Source organism: Carettochelys insculpta, chromosome 6 (assembly GCF_033958435.1).
Source record: "Carettochelys insculpta isolate YL-2023 chromosome 6, ASM3395843v1, whole genome shotgun sequence".
NCBI classification, from domain to species: Eukaryota; Metazoa; Chordata; order Testudines; family Carettochelyidae; genus Carettochelys; species Carettochelys insculpta.
Window position 1 is genome coordinate 110,790,519 of NC_134142.1, and position 15,991 is coordinate 110,806,509.

Sequence of the window (15,991 nt, forward strand, 5' to 3'; positions counted from 1 at the left end):
GTGGGGGGATAAAAGAGGAGTACATGCTTACCTGGGACACCCCTCTCTGGCAATGATCCCTGGCAGGGAGGGGGATCTCCAGGTACTGTTGCCTCCGCTCACTCCCCCTACACATGCTCTCCGATACCCCCTGCTGCTCTGCGTGCTCCCATCCCCCATCCCTCCTGCCACCAGCAGATTTAAAATACCCCCAGGTCACCACCGAGAGTGCAGCAGGGTTTCAGCAGCTTCCTGCTGCTCGCTCCCCACGGCTGCAGGCACATGCTCGCCTGGGGCTGGCGGGGAAAGAGTGGTAGTGTCTCTCTGCTGTGTACAGGGACACATGGGGCAGCTGCCGGGAGTGACGGCAGGAAGCAGCTCTAACCCTACCAGTAGTGATGGCAGGAAGCAGCTCTAACCCTACCTGGCAGGGCAGCAGATGGGGCCAGGGAGAGGGAGAATGCGGGGCAGCAAAGGGCTAGGGAATGCAGGGGGCAGTAGGCGGGGTGAGTTTTGGTAGCACTTGGAATATTCTTGGTGCCAGAGCACCACAGGGCCATATCATTTTCTGCCTGTGCTTCTATCCCCAATTAGCAGACAGGGATCTGAGATGGAGGGACCAGAACCACAGCAGTGACAGCCAGAGGGACACAGCAGCTGGCTCCATTCTGCCACCTATCTCCAAGCCTGCTGTGCTCTACTTCACTGGGATGGTGGTGGGCAGTGGCCCACCCCAACCCTGGTCCTAGGCTGCTCCGTTGAGTGATACAGGGTCAGGGGAGTGGACCAGGGGATGGCATGCTCTACTTCCCACTGCTGAGGTGAAGCAGAGCACAGCAGGCTGGGAGATGGGTGGTGGAGTGGAGCCAGCTGCCAGGTTGCTCCTGGTCCCACCACTGTGGGGAATGCAGGAGGACCCGGCCCCTGCTATCACACCACTTCAGCCTCCCCCATTTCCCCCAGGTAATTCCCCAGGCCGCCCTGGGTCCTGTGGCTAACACAGAGAATCGTCCTGTCCATTGGATGTTTGAGATGGCCGTTGCAGGGTTCCTATGGACAGGAGGGCTCTGGACACAGGGAACTGATGGGAGCAAGGAACTGAACTCCCATGTTCCGAGTCCCAGTCCTGTGATTTAATCACAAACCTTTCTTTTTTATACACTCTCCTATCTCCCAAAGGGCTAATTCACAGGTGCCAACTTTGCTAGCTGGGGGAGATGCTTGACCACCACCCAGCACCAAGCCCCACTCTCATTTCACTCCTTTCTCCAAGCTCCCACCCCTTCCAGAGTCAGCGTCTCTGGCTAATAAATCCGTCTTTACTATGTCTTCACTAACAGCAGGTTAGACAAACACCTGTCAGGGACTGTCTAGATTAGTTTTTCTTAAACTATGTTCCGTGGAACACTGGTGTTCCGTGTACAACTCACAGGTGTGCTGTGAGCATTAGGAAATATATCCTGATAAGGATAGGAGCACAGGTGGCAAGTTATAGGGGCCTGTGGTGCTCTGGCACCAAGAATATTCCAAGCTGTACCAAAACTCACCCCCGCCTGTGCCCTAGTTTGTATCTGGCTTTAATATATATATATATATATATATATATATATATATACACACACAGGGGGAGAGAGAGAGAGAGAGAGAGAGAGACAGAAGGTTACTTCTTTATTGGTATACCTGATTAAATTATTGCATTTTGTTTTTGCTGGATATATTGCTGTTTGTTTTTGTTTTTGATCTTGGTCTGACGACAGGTTTTTTTTTAAAGAAAATTTTCATAGGTGGTCCGCATAAAAATATTGTTTGGTGGTCTGTAGTCTCAAAAAGTTTAAGAAATGCTGCTCTAGATAATATTGAATCCTGTCTTGTGTCCCTTCCAGTCTTACAATTCTATAATTCTATGCCCCAGTTTGTACTAGACTGTATGTACCTGAAAGTATGCCCTTGTTTTTACAGGTACTGTAAGTATCTGTTTGTGGGTTCTGAAGCAGCTTTGAAAATCAGGCCATAGGTGTCCCAAATGTGGCATGCAAAAATCAGTAGATAGTGCTGAAAATGTGAGACCAAGGGAACTGTTTAAATCATCAATGGCTCTGTTGGGAATAAAACTCCAAGTGATAGTTTGGAATTCTTTTATAAAATATCAAGCCATTTTTGAAGGGCTGGTTTGGATTCTTTTCTCTAGCTCAGTCAACCTTAGGACAGGTCTACATTATACCTGAAAGTTTATCCTAGATATGCAATCCCAGCTATGGCAATTACGCAGCTGGAATTGACTTATCTGGATTGAGACATCTGGCTGGCCTTACTGAGGGAGGTCGATGGGAGAAACTCTCCCGTGGACCTCCCTTACTCCCTGTGATAATGAGGAGTACAGGGGTCGACCGCCAACCCCAGATAGTTCAATTTCATGCATCCCTATTAAGTGCCCAAAATCGAACCCTGGGGAATCAACCCTGACCAGGTCAATCTTCCAGTAAGTATAGATGTACCCTTAGACTAGACACTGCTCATCTACTGTCGCCAGAGATTGATTATTCCTGGGATTCACAAATAATTTTCTGAAGAGAAATTTTGTGGCCGTTGAAATTGATCAGTTTGCACTAACTGACAGATTTTTTTTCCTTAAAAAGCACCAGCCTTTCCCTATGAAATCTTGGCTTCAAACACTTCATACTTTTTATAGTCGAGCACTATGCAAGGACTATTAATGCAGGCTGTGGTCACACGAGCTTTCATGCCCTTGACTAAATATAATTATGTGTGCAAACATTCATATGATTTGAGCCACAGTCAATGTATTTTTCAGAAACCATGTATAAATATTTATAGTAAACACTTCTTTTTCAGTTATAAGTGATACAGAAAATAAATAAATAGGCTCATCTGTCCCACGTGTATCCCAGGCTCTTGGGGTATTTCACATACTCTTGACAGTAGTTCTCAAACAGGGGCACACAAAATTCTTCCAGGGGTAAATCAACTAATCTAGATTTTTGCCTGGTTTTACAACAGGTTACATATAAAGGACAAGTAAAGTCAGTACAAACTAAAATTTCATACGACTTGTTTATACCATCATCATCGTCATCATCATCAAAAATCATAGGCTCTGCACCTGTTGGTGTCTGATGCCGCTCTCACTATTCCTTTCCATTGTTCCCTGTCCAGCGTGGAGTGGCTTCGGTTCTGTAAACTAGCTCTGCACCAATCTAATATATTATTTATCCATTCTCTGTGGGGTTTGTCTCTCCTATTCGAACCATCCATTATGCCGAATACCAAGGTCTTGATTTTTCATTCATTGTTCATTCTGCAAATATGCCTAAATAGTTGTAGCTTCCGTTTTATAACCTTCTGCAGCAGGTTCTCTTTTGGCTGTATCTTTCTATATAATTCCTCATTGGTGACCTTCTGCATCCATCCTATTCTCAGAATCTTTCTATAACAACTCCTTTCGAATGTCAATATTCTTCTTTTCGAATCTTTCGTTATCACCCATATCTCACATCTGTACAACATGCTGCTGAATACACGTTTTCAAGACACTCATCTTCATTCCTAAGTTAATTGCTTAGCTTTTCCAGATCTTATCCATCGCCTTCAAACTCGTTCTTGCTTTCACTGTTCTAGTTGCTATTTCCTTATTACGGTCTAGATCATACGTTATGTTGCTCCCCAGATATGTGATCTTCTCTACATTTTCTAGTTCAATACCATTGACACTGATCTTCCTTCCTATTTCCTTATATCTGAATACCATTGTTTTTGTTTTATCAATGTTCATAATCAGTCCGTACCACTTCCCTTCTTCATTTAGCACATGCACTGTTTTTGCTGGCTTCTCCTCATCTTCCTCAATGATAACTATATCATCTGTGAACCTTAAGTTGTTAATTCTTTTCCTGTGCACAGATATCCCTTCCACCTCTTCCATGATCTTGTCCATTGCTCTCTCCACATGTGTGACAAAGATACTTGGTGATATTGGATCTCCTTGTCTCACACCTCTACTTGTTTTAAACCAACTTCCCAAGTTCCTGCATGTTCTCACCACTGCCTCCGCACTGTCATTCATATCCTTCAACAACCATATCGGTCTGCTATCCACTCTGTAGAACACCAACACTGCCCAAGTCACTTTCTGATCTATACTGTCAAATGCCTTTTGAAAATCTATGAAGCAAGCACATACATTCTTGTTCTTTTGTCGAGCTTTCACCACTGTCAGTCTTAGTGCCAATATCTGCTGTATGGTACTTCTATCTTTTCTGAACTCCGCTTGCTCGTCTGCTATATGTTCTGCTATCTGCGATCTTGGTCTCTCAGTCAGTATCATCAGCAGCACCTTGCCTAGATGACTTGTTAGGGCAATCGTTCTGTAGTTCTTGCACTCCAATGTACTTCCTTTCTTGTGTATTGCCACTAGCATGGATCTTGTCCATTCCTTAGGTGCTTTTCCTTCTGTCAGTGCTATATTACATAGTCGGTGTATTTCCTGAATCATGCTCTCTCCACCGTATTTGATCTCCACCATCTCCTTCTGAAGCAGCTCTAATTTTACAGTTGCCCACAGTGTTTGGACATTTCATGTTCCAATTGATAGTATATGTGTTAGTTGTAATTTTCTTTTGGTAGCCAACTTATTGACCCAACCCCGATCGCTCGATTGGTGTCACAGACCTTATTTATCTGGGCGACGTCCAAGCTGGCATCTTTTATCATTCAGTCATACTGGCATCAGATTTCATTCATATTGTTGTTTCACGGTCAGCACATTGACACTCATCTGACCAACTCCCCTCCTCCATCTAGGCTTGGGACTGGCATGGTGCTCATGACTTCATGGCAGAATTATTTATATTGTGCTATATATTATACACATATATAGAGGTGCAATATTTATATACCAGTTGAGTTATTTTCTAACTACACAGAGAAATGATAAAAGAACATGCGGAGAGGTGGGAAATTGGTTTAGAACGAATAGGGGTACGAGACAAGGAGATCTGATATTGCCGAGTATCTTCATCACACATCTAGACAGAGTGATGGACAAGATCAAGGAAGAGGTATAAGGGATACCTGGGCACGGGATAAGAATTAACAACTTGAGGTTCATGGATGGATGATATACTTATCATTGAGGAAGATGAGGAGAAGCTAGCGAAACAGTGCAGGCGCTAAACAAGGAAGGCAAGCAGTACAGACATTATGGACATTGATAAAACAAAAACTATGGTATTTGGAAATAGGGAAATAGGAAAGAAGATCCGTGTAGATGGGATTGAACTAGAGAACGTAGAGAAGTTCACATATCTGGGAAGCAACATAACATATGATCTAGACGGTAAGAAGGAAATAGTGACTACAATAGCAACACCAAGAGCAAGTTTGAAGGTGATGGGCAAGATCTGGAAAAGCAAAGTGGTTAGCTTAGGAATGAAGTTGACACAGTCTTGAAAGTGTGTATTCAGCAGCATGTTGTACGGATGTGAGACATGGGAAATAATGAAAGATTCAAAGAGAAGGATATTGACATTTGAGAGGCGTCGTTAGAAAAGATCCCGAGAATAGATGGTTGCAGAAGGTCACCAGTGAGGAATTACATAGGAAGATACAGTTGAAAGAGAACCTGCTGCAGAAGGTTATACAACGGAAGTTACAGTTATTTGGGCATATTTGCAGAATGAACAACAAACAAAATATCAAGACCCTGGTATTTGGCATAATGGATGGTTTGAATAGGAGAGGCAGACCCTACAGAGAATGGGTAGATGACATAGTAGATTGGTGCAGAACTAGTCTACGGAAACTAAGCCTCTGCCTTGGACTGGAAAGATGGAAGGAAATAATGAGAGAGGAAGCAGACACCAAGGGGTGCTGAGCCCATGGTTGTTGATGATGATGATGATGATGATGATGATGATGAATTTCTGAGTAATAATGTGCTGTAGACTGTAACACTTCTGATTATCTGATTTTTGTCAGCAGTTTTTAAGTGAAGTAAAAGCAAGGGTACATAAGGCAAATCGGATTCCGGAAAAGTGAAGGGGAGTAGTTTGGAAAGGTTGACAGTTGGAAAGGTTGACAGTGGCTGCTCTGTAGGAAGTGCACTTAGCTTCTTGGGCATGGCAGAGCCACTGTTAACCAGAACTCAGGCGCCCTGGCAGCCCGTGGTATGGGCTTTGATCAACTAGGGTACACTGCCTTCTAATAACAATCAATACCTATATTAATAATTAAAACAATCCTAAGTGATGTTAAATAATTAAATGAGTCAAACGCACACTTAGGTAGCCTAATCCCCTAATGGACAGAGCAGTAATAAACCCTCATCACAATGATGGGGCCATGCAAGTTGTAAACAGGAGCCCAACAGGCTACGTTATTCAGCAGGCCGCATCGGAGCGCAGCTGCTTCTACCAGCGACACAGCGCCTGACCGCCCCGCACCGTACGAGTTCCACGTGTCCCGAGCCGGAGCCTCGCCCGCAGCGACAGACTACATTTCCCATAGTGCCCCGGAAGGGGCCACTTCCGGGTTAGTAGGAACAGGGGGCGGGGTCTGTGTGTTTACTTCCGGCTTCCCTGGGAGTGTGTCTGAGGCTAAGTGGACCCGGCGCAGCCTGGTGGCAGGAGCGTGCGCCCGGCTGAGTTGCTTGCCCGCTGGGGGGCAGAGGGAGAGGAGGGGCCGGAGCCAGCCCAGCCGCCGGGGTGAGGGACGGGGGTCGGCAGCCCTATGAGCAGTCCCAGCGACCGGAGCGGGTGGTGAGCTAGGGCAGGACGCAGGAGCCCTCCCGCCTCCCGTCCCGGCTCCTCCCCGGCCCCGCGCCCAGCGGGCGGCGCAGCAGCGGAGCAGGCGGCGGAGCAGGCGGCACCCGGGAGAGCCATGGACTGGCTTATGGGGTGAGTGGCTGGAGGAGCCGCAACCGGAGAGTGCAGCTGTGGGCTGCTGGCTGGGGTCTGGGGGGGGCTCTGTAGGGTGGGTGTGAACGGGGTTGGGATGCATCGGGAGGGTGCTGGCCGAGGTCTGGAGGGGGCTCTGTGTGGTGGGTGTGAGGAGGTTGGGGTGCAGCGGGAGGGTGCTGGCCGGGGTCTGTGGGGGGCTCTGTGGGGTGAGTGTGAATGCGGTTGGGGGTGCAGCGTGAGGGTGCTGGCCTGGGTCGGGGGGCTTCTATGGAATGGGTATGAGTAGAGTTGGTGTGCAGCGGGAGTGAGCTGGCTGGGATCGGTGGGAGTTTGGTGGGGTGTGAGTGGGGTTAGGGTGTAGCAGGAGGGTGCTGGTCTGGGTCTGGGGGGCTCTATGGGATGGGTGTGAGTGGGGTTGGGGTACAGCAGGATGGTGCTGGCTGGGGTTGGTGGGGGGCTCGGGTTTGGTATGAGCAGGGTTGGTGTGCAGCAGGAGAGTGCTGGGTTGGGGTCTGGGGGGTGGGTGTGAGCAGGGTTGGGGTGCAGCGGGAGGGTGCTGGCTGGGTTTTGGGGGGGCAGGTGTGAGTGGGGTTGGGGAGCAGCAGGAAGGTGCTGGGCTGGGTCTGGGTGTGAAGTACAGGTCCCTTGTGGGAAACTCTGTTGCTCTGCGTTGGAGGCAGGGTCTTATGTCAGCACCTCCGTGATGGGTCCCCTGCAAATTTCTCCTCAGCTAGACTGGCTTGGGAGGGCAGGAGCTAGGGGTAGGTGCATGTGGAGAGGCATGTGGCTCTCTTGCCTATCTGCGAATGCAGGTGATATGAGAAATGTCAAGGAGTTTTCTCTCTTATGAGGGTTATGAGGTTCTTCTAGGCAGCTGGTGGCCACCAGCTGGTCCATGAATGGTAAGGCATGACTTGACCTGCGTTAGCTTCAGATTACATGGGAAACCTGTGCTCTAGTTTGAAATGCACAGGCTACTGGAACTAGTGAGAAATAGAGTGAAAGCCTCTTCACTTTCCCTGAGCTATGTGAGGTTGTCTGATAGTGGCCATAACATTTAATGTCTTTTGGAGACTGTTGGTTACTTTCCAGAGGTGACAGTTGGTGAATAGAGGGGCATGTGCTGGTGTGGTAAGAGTTTGTGTTCTGAGAAGCATGGGCTGCACGGATTGGGAAGCATGAGGACTCCCCTTTCTGCCAAGGGACAAGAGAGATACCTGACTAATCAATTGTTCAGGACTGAAAAGATGGTAGGTGTGGTCTCCAGCGGTGACAGTGAGAGAAGAAACGCTGTACTGGAATAAGCTTATAGGGCTACACAGTATCAAGCTCATAAAATGTTTGGGGTTATTTTGGGGTAGCTTGTCTATTATGACAGCTGTGTAGAAATTGCTTTCTGGTTAACATGGTAGGAGAGATGCAAAAAAGAGCTTTCCCCATTCTACAAATTAATCTATATACGAACAACTAATTTCTTTCCTTTTTTGGTTATAAAAAGGCAGACATTGCATGTCTCAACACATTTCTGTCTGTGTAGTGCGACTGCTATTTCTGCAGCAGAACTTTAGCTCTGACTTAAGAGTTTGCCAAGATCTGATCTACATGGCTTGCTGGGGAGTGAAGGAAGGCACCTCAGCAGAGATTAATAACAAATGAATGCTGTGCCAGGGGACTTGGATAGCACGGGATTAATAGTGCTAATTACACAGAGACGGAAGGGAGAATGTGATTTGCTGCTGGTTTGTTTAAAAATCTTAGCAAGAGGGACACATGTACAGTGCAAGGGAATGACCTGATATATTATCAATGTCCCAGAGAGATTTGATTGTTCATTGCAAGAATTTTGCTGATGAGCTGTACTCGGGTGAACTGCGACTAACTGTGTAGAATCAGGTGTGCTGTTAAGTTATTGGTTCTGTCTTTAGTCAGTTGAGTTTGCACAGTAGTTTGATGCTTTAGTATATGTATTGTATCCTCCAGAATATGACAATTGTAGGAAATGGGATCACAGTCTTCTGTGTTACTAGGTCCAGTAGTATGGTTTTCTTATTAGCATGTGACCGGTTTTCTTGAAACTCGTCAGATGTGCATAAACAGCTGTCTATAGCGTGATTCAAACCTGGGATGCCTTCGTCATAGTCAAGGGCAATACCATATCTCCACGCGTTCACAGCATGGGTTGTGGGGAAGGAATATGTGTAGCTCAGTTGGACTGATTTGCTTTCCCAGATAATTGGAACAACTGGTTTTCTTTTTTTACTGGTAGAAAAACTACCAAGTTCCACTTCCTTTCTGAAGCTGAAATTACTGGATAATTGGTGAAGTGACAGCTTTTGTCTGTGCTGCCTTTTTATTAAGAAGAAGGATTTCTTTGGACAGAATATGAGCAATTCTTGATCCAGTTGTTGTCTTCTATAACAAGTATTGGCTCTAATTTTGACTAATAAGCTAATAGGCATGGACTTCTGAGGATTTGCTGGATAAATCATGTTAGTAAGGCTTTCCTACAATAAATTAAATAATAGAAGTTTCATGTTAGAACGAGGCCAGCTCTTTTTGTGTGGTATGCATTGTAAACCTGGCATGTTGTAGGTTATAAGTTACTACTGTTACTAGATAATGATAATGAAAGTTTTTATTGTATTGGGTTTCTTTTGATTGTGGTTTTAGGAACAACTAAGGCAATGAGAGCCTAGCATATTATATAAACAAATCTAAAGAAATTTTCAGCATCATTGTGACAAACTAGGTAAAAGGAATGTTCATTTTTTAAATATTTTTATCCTCGTTCTTACACAGAAGACTTAGATGGCTTATCATTGTTATTTTGCACCAATTTTGTACAAATTGTATGTTAAACTAGCCAAGAACCAGACTTTGTAATGTTACTAGACTTTTAGTGAATGAGATTGGAAATTTTCTCATTATTCATATTTTTATGGCTGTTGGAAGCTTGCTCTGTTTTGCAGCTGCCACTGTATATGTAATCTTTCCAAGGTGTGTGACCTCATGCTGAAGTAGAGAACACCTCTTTCTACTCCAACTCCTGACTTGTATAGTAACAGAGAGGAAGCCGTGCTAGTCTATACACTATCAAAACAAAAAGCAGTCAAATAGCACTTTAAAGACTAGCAAAATGGTTTATTAGGTGAGCTTTCGTGGGACAGACCCACTTCTTCAGACCATAGCCAGACCAGAACAGATTCAATATTTGGTCTGGCTATGGTCTGAAGAAGTGGGTCTGTCCCATGAAAGCTCACCTAATAAAATATTTTGCTAGTCTTTAAAGTGCTACTTGACTGCTTTTTGTTTTGATCCTGACTTGTATGTGTGTGTTCTTTGCTGTTACCTGATGCTACTTCTAATGACCATACCCTACAGTGTGTACATTGCAGCCTTTTGCCTTGTCTTACGGTGTGTTTTTTTTACAGAACATTAATATCAAGTTATAACTCAATATTACCATTAACTATAAATATATGTGACAGAGAAAGTAGTTCAGGTGAACTGCTTTAAGCTCAAAATAGCTTGCCAGTGTGCAAATTGAAACTGAGTGCCTCTGACATTTGACATAGGAACACAGTGAGGATACAATAATTTGAGTTACAAGGTGTCATCAGAAGATAGTCCAGTCATTCTGTTCTACTAATCAAATTGTTATGTGTAACTTTTGTTTAGAAGTGTTACTTTCACTAGAGCTAGGTTAGCGTTCGTGCAGCTAATCTGAGTGTACTAATTTGAGCTAACTGTGCTCTGGGGACACATTCTTCAGTTTCAAAGTTTGTGGACATTTTGTGTATACCTTTGTAACAAGGCAAAGGTAAACAGTAGAGGAGGAGCAGATGTGGAAGACAACAGCTACTTAAAGTTTGTCTACGCAAACTGCTACAGCAGCACTGCTGCAGAACATCAGAAGTGCTTTCCTACCTACTCCAACAACTGCAGAACCGGTTTTCCTGTCAGTGAAAGAATTGGGCTTGTTTAGTTTGGAAAAGAGAAGATTGAGGGGGGACATGATAGCAGTTTTCAGGTATCTGAAAGGGTGTCATAAGGTAGAGGGAGGGAACTTGTTCTTTCTTGCCTCTAAGGATAGAACAAGAGGCAATGGACTTAAATTGCAGCAGGGGAGGTTCAGGTTGGACATTAGGAAAAAGTTCCTAACTGTCAGGGTGATCAAACACTGGAAAGAATTGCCAAGGGAGGTGGTAGAATCTCCATCACTGGAGATATTTAAGAGGAGGTTAGATAGATGGCTTTCAGGGATGGTCTAGAAAATGCTTGGTCCTGCCATGAGGGCAGGGGACTGGACTCGATGGCCTCTCGAGGTCCCTTCCAGTCCTACTCTTCTATGATTCTATGGCTGTCTCTAGACCGCAGGCTTCTGTTAACAGAAGTTTTGTTGAGTGGGTGTCTAGACTACAGATGTCTCAGAAGCGTTCTCTTGACATCCCTTCTATACCTCGTGCCACATGGAAGAAGGGATGTCTTGACAAATGGGGCTTTTCCAACATTTTCCCCTGTATGTATGGGTCAAATGTTGGAAAAGTCTTTCCTGTCAGAATTACTGGCAAAAAATATGCAGATTGCACAATTGCAGTGCACAATTTGCATATCTTTTGCTAACAGTTCATCTCAGTCTAGACAGAGCCTAAAGGTACTCCTCTTTCCTCAGGCCTGGTCTATGCTAAGGGTCAAAGTGGGTCCCAGATACGTCAATTTGAGCTATGCCAATAACGTGGCTAAAATTGCATATCAGGATCAACCTTCTTCCCTGGTGTAGATCAGGGATCTTCGGCCTTATGCCAATGTCCCTTACTGTACCCATCAGCCTGGAGTACCAGAGTCAACAGCCAAGCCCAGAGAGATCAATTTTTGCCATGTCTTCACATGCATGGCAGAATTGATCCCCAGAAGATCGATCGTGGTATACTGACCTCTGCCCTCCAGAAGTATAGCCATACCCTTAGAGATGGTAATTGGATGAGGGAGAAATGACTGAGTGCTTTCTCTGTTGGGTATTAAGTTGCATTGGGATGTGGCTTTTTTAAAAACATTCCTGAGTAATGTCATTTTACAGTAGACTCCCAAGAGACATGAATTCGAGTTGCACGTGCTTTGGGTTAACATAACCCTGAGTGGCAAGTAGCTGGTGCCTGGCTCTGGGCTGCCCACCATACAGGGGAGCCAGGGTAGCACTGGTCAGTTTCGTGGCTCCCCTGAGTGGCAGACAGCCCTGAGCTAGGCACCAGCTCCCTGACCTTCACAGGAGCAGGGAAGCTGATCAGCCTTGCTGGGCTGGTCAGTTTCCTGGCTCCAGCAAGTGGAGAGGGGTTGGGAACCAGGTGGCAGCCTGGATCCCAGCTCCCCTCTGCTTGCGGGATCAGGGAATCTGACCAGCGCAGCAGCACTGGCCAGTTTCTTGGCTCCTGCAAGCAGTGGGGAGCCAGGCTCCTGCCTGGTCCCCGGCTCCTCCCTGCTTGCACGAAATTTGAGTTACGCATGGTTGCCCTGGAATGCAACCTATGTGTAACTTGAGAGTCAACTGTATTGATCTAATTTCCTGGTGTAGACCAGGCCTCAGAGTGTCCAAGGGGTTGCTTCCATCTGCAGCAATGTATGTGTCTTAGTGCAGGTCTACACTAAACCTGAAAGTCAATCTTAGATGTGCTGTTCCAGTTATGGAAATTACGTAGATTGAGTCGACGTATCTTTGGTCAACTTTTTTCTGGCCATCCACACAGAGAGGGGTTGACGGGAGAAGCTCTCCCGTCAACCTCCCTTGCTGCTCACAAGAATGAGGAGTGTGAGGGTTGACTATGGAGCCCTGATGGTGATTCAGTTTTAAATCAAACCCTCAGATGATCAACCCTGACCAGGTCAACCTTAGGTATAGTGTAAGTATAAACGTACCTTAAGTGACAACATTCCTGTGTTTACTGGAAAATAAACTTATTTTTTTGTTTATTACAACAGAGTTTTGAATAAATATCAGTCTGCTTTATCTTCAGTTAAAACTACAGCTGTTTCCAACCTCTCATAAGGGAATGGAGGAGCTACAGAAAAACTGACACAAAGGGGCAAGAATAAAATGTTAAATTTTAGAATTCCAGAGGGTGTCTTTTTTTTTTAATTAAGTTTTCTTCTGTGCATTAAGCAGCATCAGTTTGTTTCCTAATGTCCCATTGTGTCAGTGAAAGTAGTATGGAAAGAGTAGTATTGTTATTCCTGCTGAATAAACTCTTATTACTGCATTAAATGTTTCAGCACTCCCAACAATATTTTTCTCATGTTGTCAATATTTTTTTCTTTGAATGCTCTGAATTGCAAAGTGCTCTACTTGTTAGATTATTGTATCATTCTAGAAACTGGCTTTCAAAGGCAAATGAGAATTCTTTGTTTAAAATATAAACCAGGCAGCAATAGCAGCTAACCATTTTCTAGCTTCCCACTATTCCAGCTCATCTCACATTTAGTGCACTTAGACCTCTTTATTCCTTAAAGGTCCTGTACAGTTGAGTGTTGTGTTGAGTAGTGGGGGAACAGGAAGTTCTAATCATACCACAGAGGGCAGCAGCCCAAGTGTCTCAGATTGCTACAGAGTGCTTAACACAGAAATAGAAATGGAGCCTCTAAACAATTGACAAATTCACTAAGATTAGGCAGATGACAATCAGCTTGGCTGACTACACACCAGAGCATCACTGAGCAGTTAAGTAAATTGTTCTCCTAAACACCTTAAAACTGAAGTTCTAAGGGGAAAAAAAAGCTACATAATGGAGCTTTTGCATACATACAATCACAGTTCAGATTTATTTGGTCTTAAATTGACATCTTCCCTTTCCCTTAGAAAAATATTATCTTTCTTCTGAACAGTATCATAACAATGTTACTGATTGAAGGGTGTGTTCTCTTTAGTGTGTGTGTGTGTGTGTGTGTGTGTGTGTATGTAACTCTACTAGTTACAGTCAGAGTAGTGTCTGGAAAGAATAGAACAATAAGTTGTGCAATATCTTGGACCTTTATAAATGGAGAGAAAGCTAAAAAAGTATTCCCATTGTATATAGAAAATAGATACCATGGCTTTAACTGGAGACTGTAGATGATTAAATGGCAATGTTAATTGACATCTGACAGAAATCTATACAATAAGTATTTCGTTGTGAACGAGGATTGAATTGCAGTCAGTTTGCTCCAGTGAAGATTTGTCTCTATTGTAACACTAAATTTAAAGTAACAACAAAGACAGACATTATTCCTTCATCTGAAGCCTCTTCAATTTGAATTGTAAATTCTTAATGGTAAAGGAAAAAAAAATCTTTTTTCAAGGTGCATTTGTAAATGTCACAAGATTTAATTGCTACCTAAATTCTGGGTTCTAAAATTTATGTGGCGCACCTTTAAGTTCCATTGACATTTTAAAAGAAAAACTGGTTTGTCAGTACCTGCATGTTAACTACAAACTACTGCTTTCTGGAAGGACTTTAGTGAAGGGAGAAAAACTAGTGAAAATTGTTTAATTAAAATAATGTGTTTATTGCAACAAATCATAATGTTTCCTTTAATTTTTCTTTTGTGCTGTCATCTTTTACCACATGAGAGATTTTGCAACCCCAATCGTTTGCTACAATCAAATGTCTTTAGATTTGCATGGATATTGTCTTATGTTGACCATGTATCAGTATTCCATCCACAGGAGAAAACTGACATTTCCAGTACCAGTGTGGTTCTCTGAAAAGCTGATAAAATAATGGGCCTAGATGTTGCACAAAGTATTTCCAGTACCAGTAAGGTTGTAATTTCTCAAAGTAAATCTTAATTCATCTGTCCAGACTGCATCACTTTGAACTGTTTCATTGCAAGCATGATAGCCTTGTAGCTGTGGTGCTTCCTTTAATTTTCCCACTAAATTGCCACAACTTCTTCCTACCAATTTCTGGATCTGCATACAGTGTACAGTATAGGCTTGTCTTCCTTTTGCACTTACACATACTCTTTACTCTTCTCTCTCCCAGGAAAGAATGCAGAACACAACAGCTTCTTAAAAGTAACTATTTAATTGTGTGATTTCTTATTCTATAGTATACATTCAGCAAAAAAATGGTTTTATACCTTATTGTGGGTTGAAATGTCATGGGAGTGAAGTTGCTGCCTCAGCTGCATCTCCAACACTTAAAATAACTGAGGAGGGCAGCCTACACCCTGGTTTAAATTCTCGCTCCTGCAAATCCGTGGCATTTCATAGCCACTATTCAGATCTCTCTCCCCTAGTACTTGTACATCTTCTGGGGCACTAAGGGCTCTCCAGTCTTTCCTTTCCCAGGGTATGGTCGATGTATTTTAAGTTAAAATGAAGAGACAGACCTTTCCTTCTGCTAACAAGCTTCTGATGGATTTTTTTCCCCTTCTTCAGGATGCTTCAGAACAAGCATTTGCAAGAAAGTATTTTTTAATTCTGGGGGTTCTTTGAAACCAGCCGATTACAACTGAATGCTCTACTCCCTCCTCCCCCTCAAAAAATAAATACAAAAATAAAACAGCAATGGGCAACCTAGGCCTCGTGAATGGGCCTCATGAGTGACCCACCTTCATCTGAGTGAGCTGCAAGTTGGTCATAACTGGTCTCCTGGGAAGGGGTATTGTTGCTAATGGTGCTTACCTAAAATTTGTGGGGTGTGCTTATTGAACTACAGCCATGTTTTGATTGGATGGAGAGGGGATGCACAGTTTTCAGTCAGTGTTGTGTGCAATCAGTATGCATATCACTTCACATGCACTTGCTTTACATGTGTGTCACTTTAATAATACCAGTGGGGGGGAGGGGAGAAACTACAGGGATGCAAACCAGGAGAACCTGGCAACCCTGCCCGTGAGCAGCATTAAACTAAATGTCTCAAAAGCTACACATAGAATCCCAATGGGCCCTGTGCAGTGCATGGGCTGTTGGTTGCCCACCAAGGGGATAAAATAAAACATTTCTACCTTCAGTTCGTTACTTGGCAGTACTAGCATTTCCTTTAGCTTATATTACAGAGGAGTCTAATATGTTCCCCTCATTCCCCCTTAGTTAGGAAAACTTTCTGCTTTTAGAAGGTGATATT

At 44.1% G+C, this 15,991-nt stretch overlaps 1 protein-coding gene across 1 annotated transcript in view; it reads left to right on the forward strand.

Annotated features, from left to right (window-relative positions):
• Positions 1-6,591: 6,591 nt before the first annotated feature.
• MOB2 (MOB kinase activator 2) overlaps positions 6,592-15,991 on the forward strand; it is a 168,295-nt gene continuing 158,895 nt past the window's right edge. Inside the window, exon 1 of the mRNA XM_074997835.1 lies at positions 6,592-6,890. Within this exon, the coding sequence (XP_074853936.1) occupies positions 6,874-6,890 (17 nt within the window). The 5' untranslated portion in view covers positions 6,592-6,873. The remainder of the gene's footprint in view (positions 6,891-15,991) is intronic.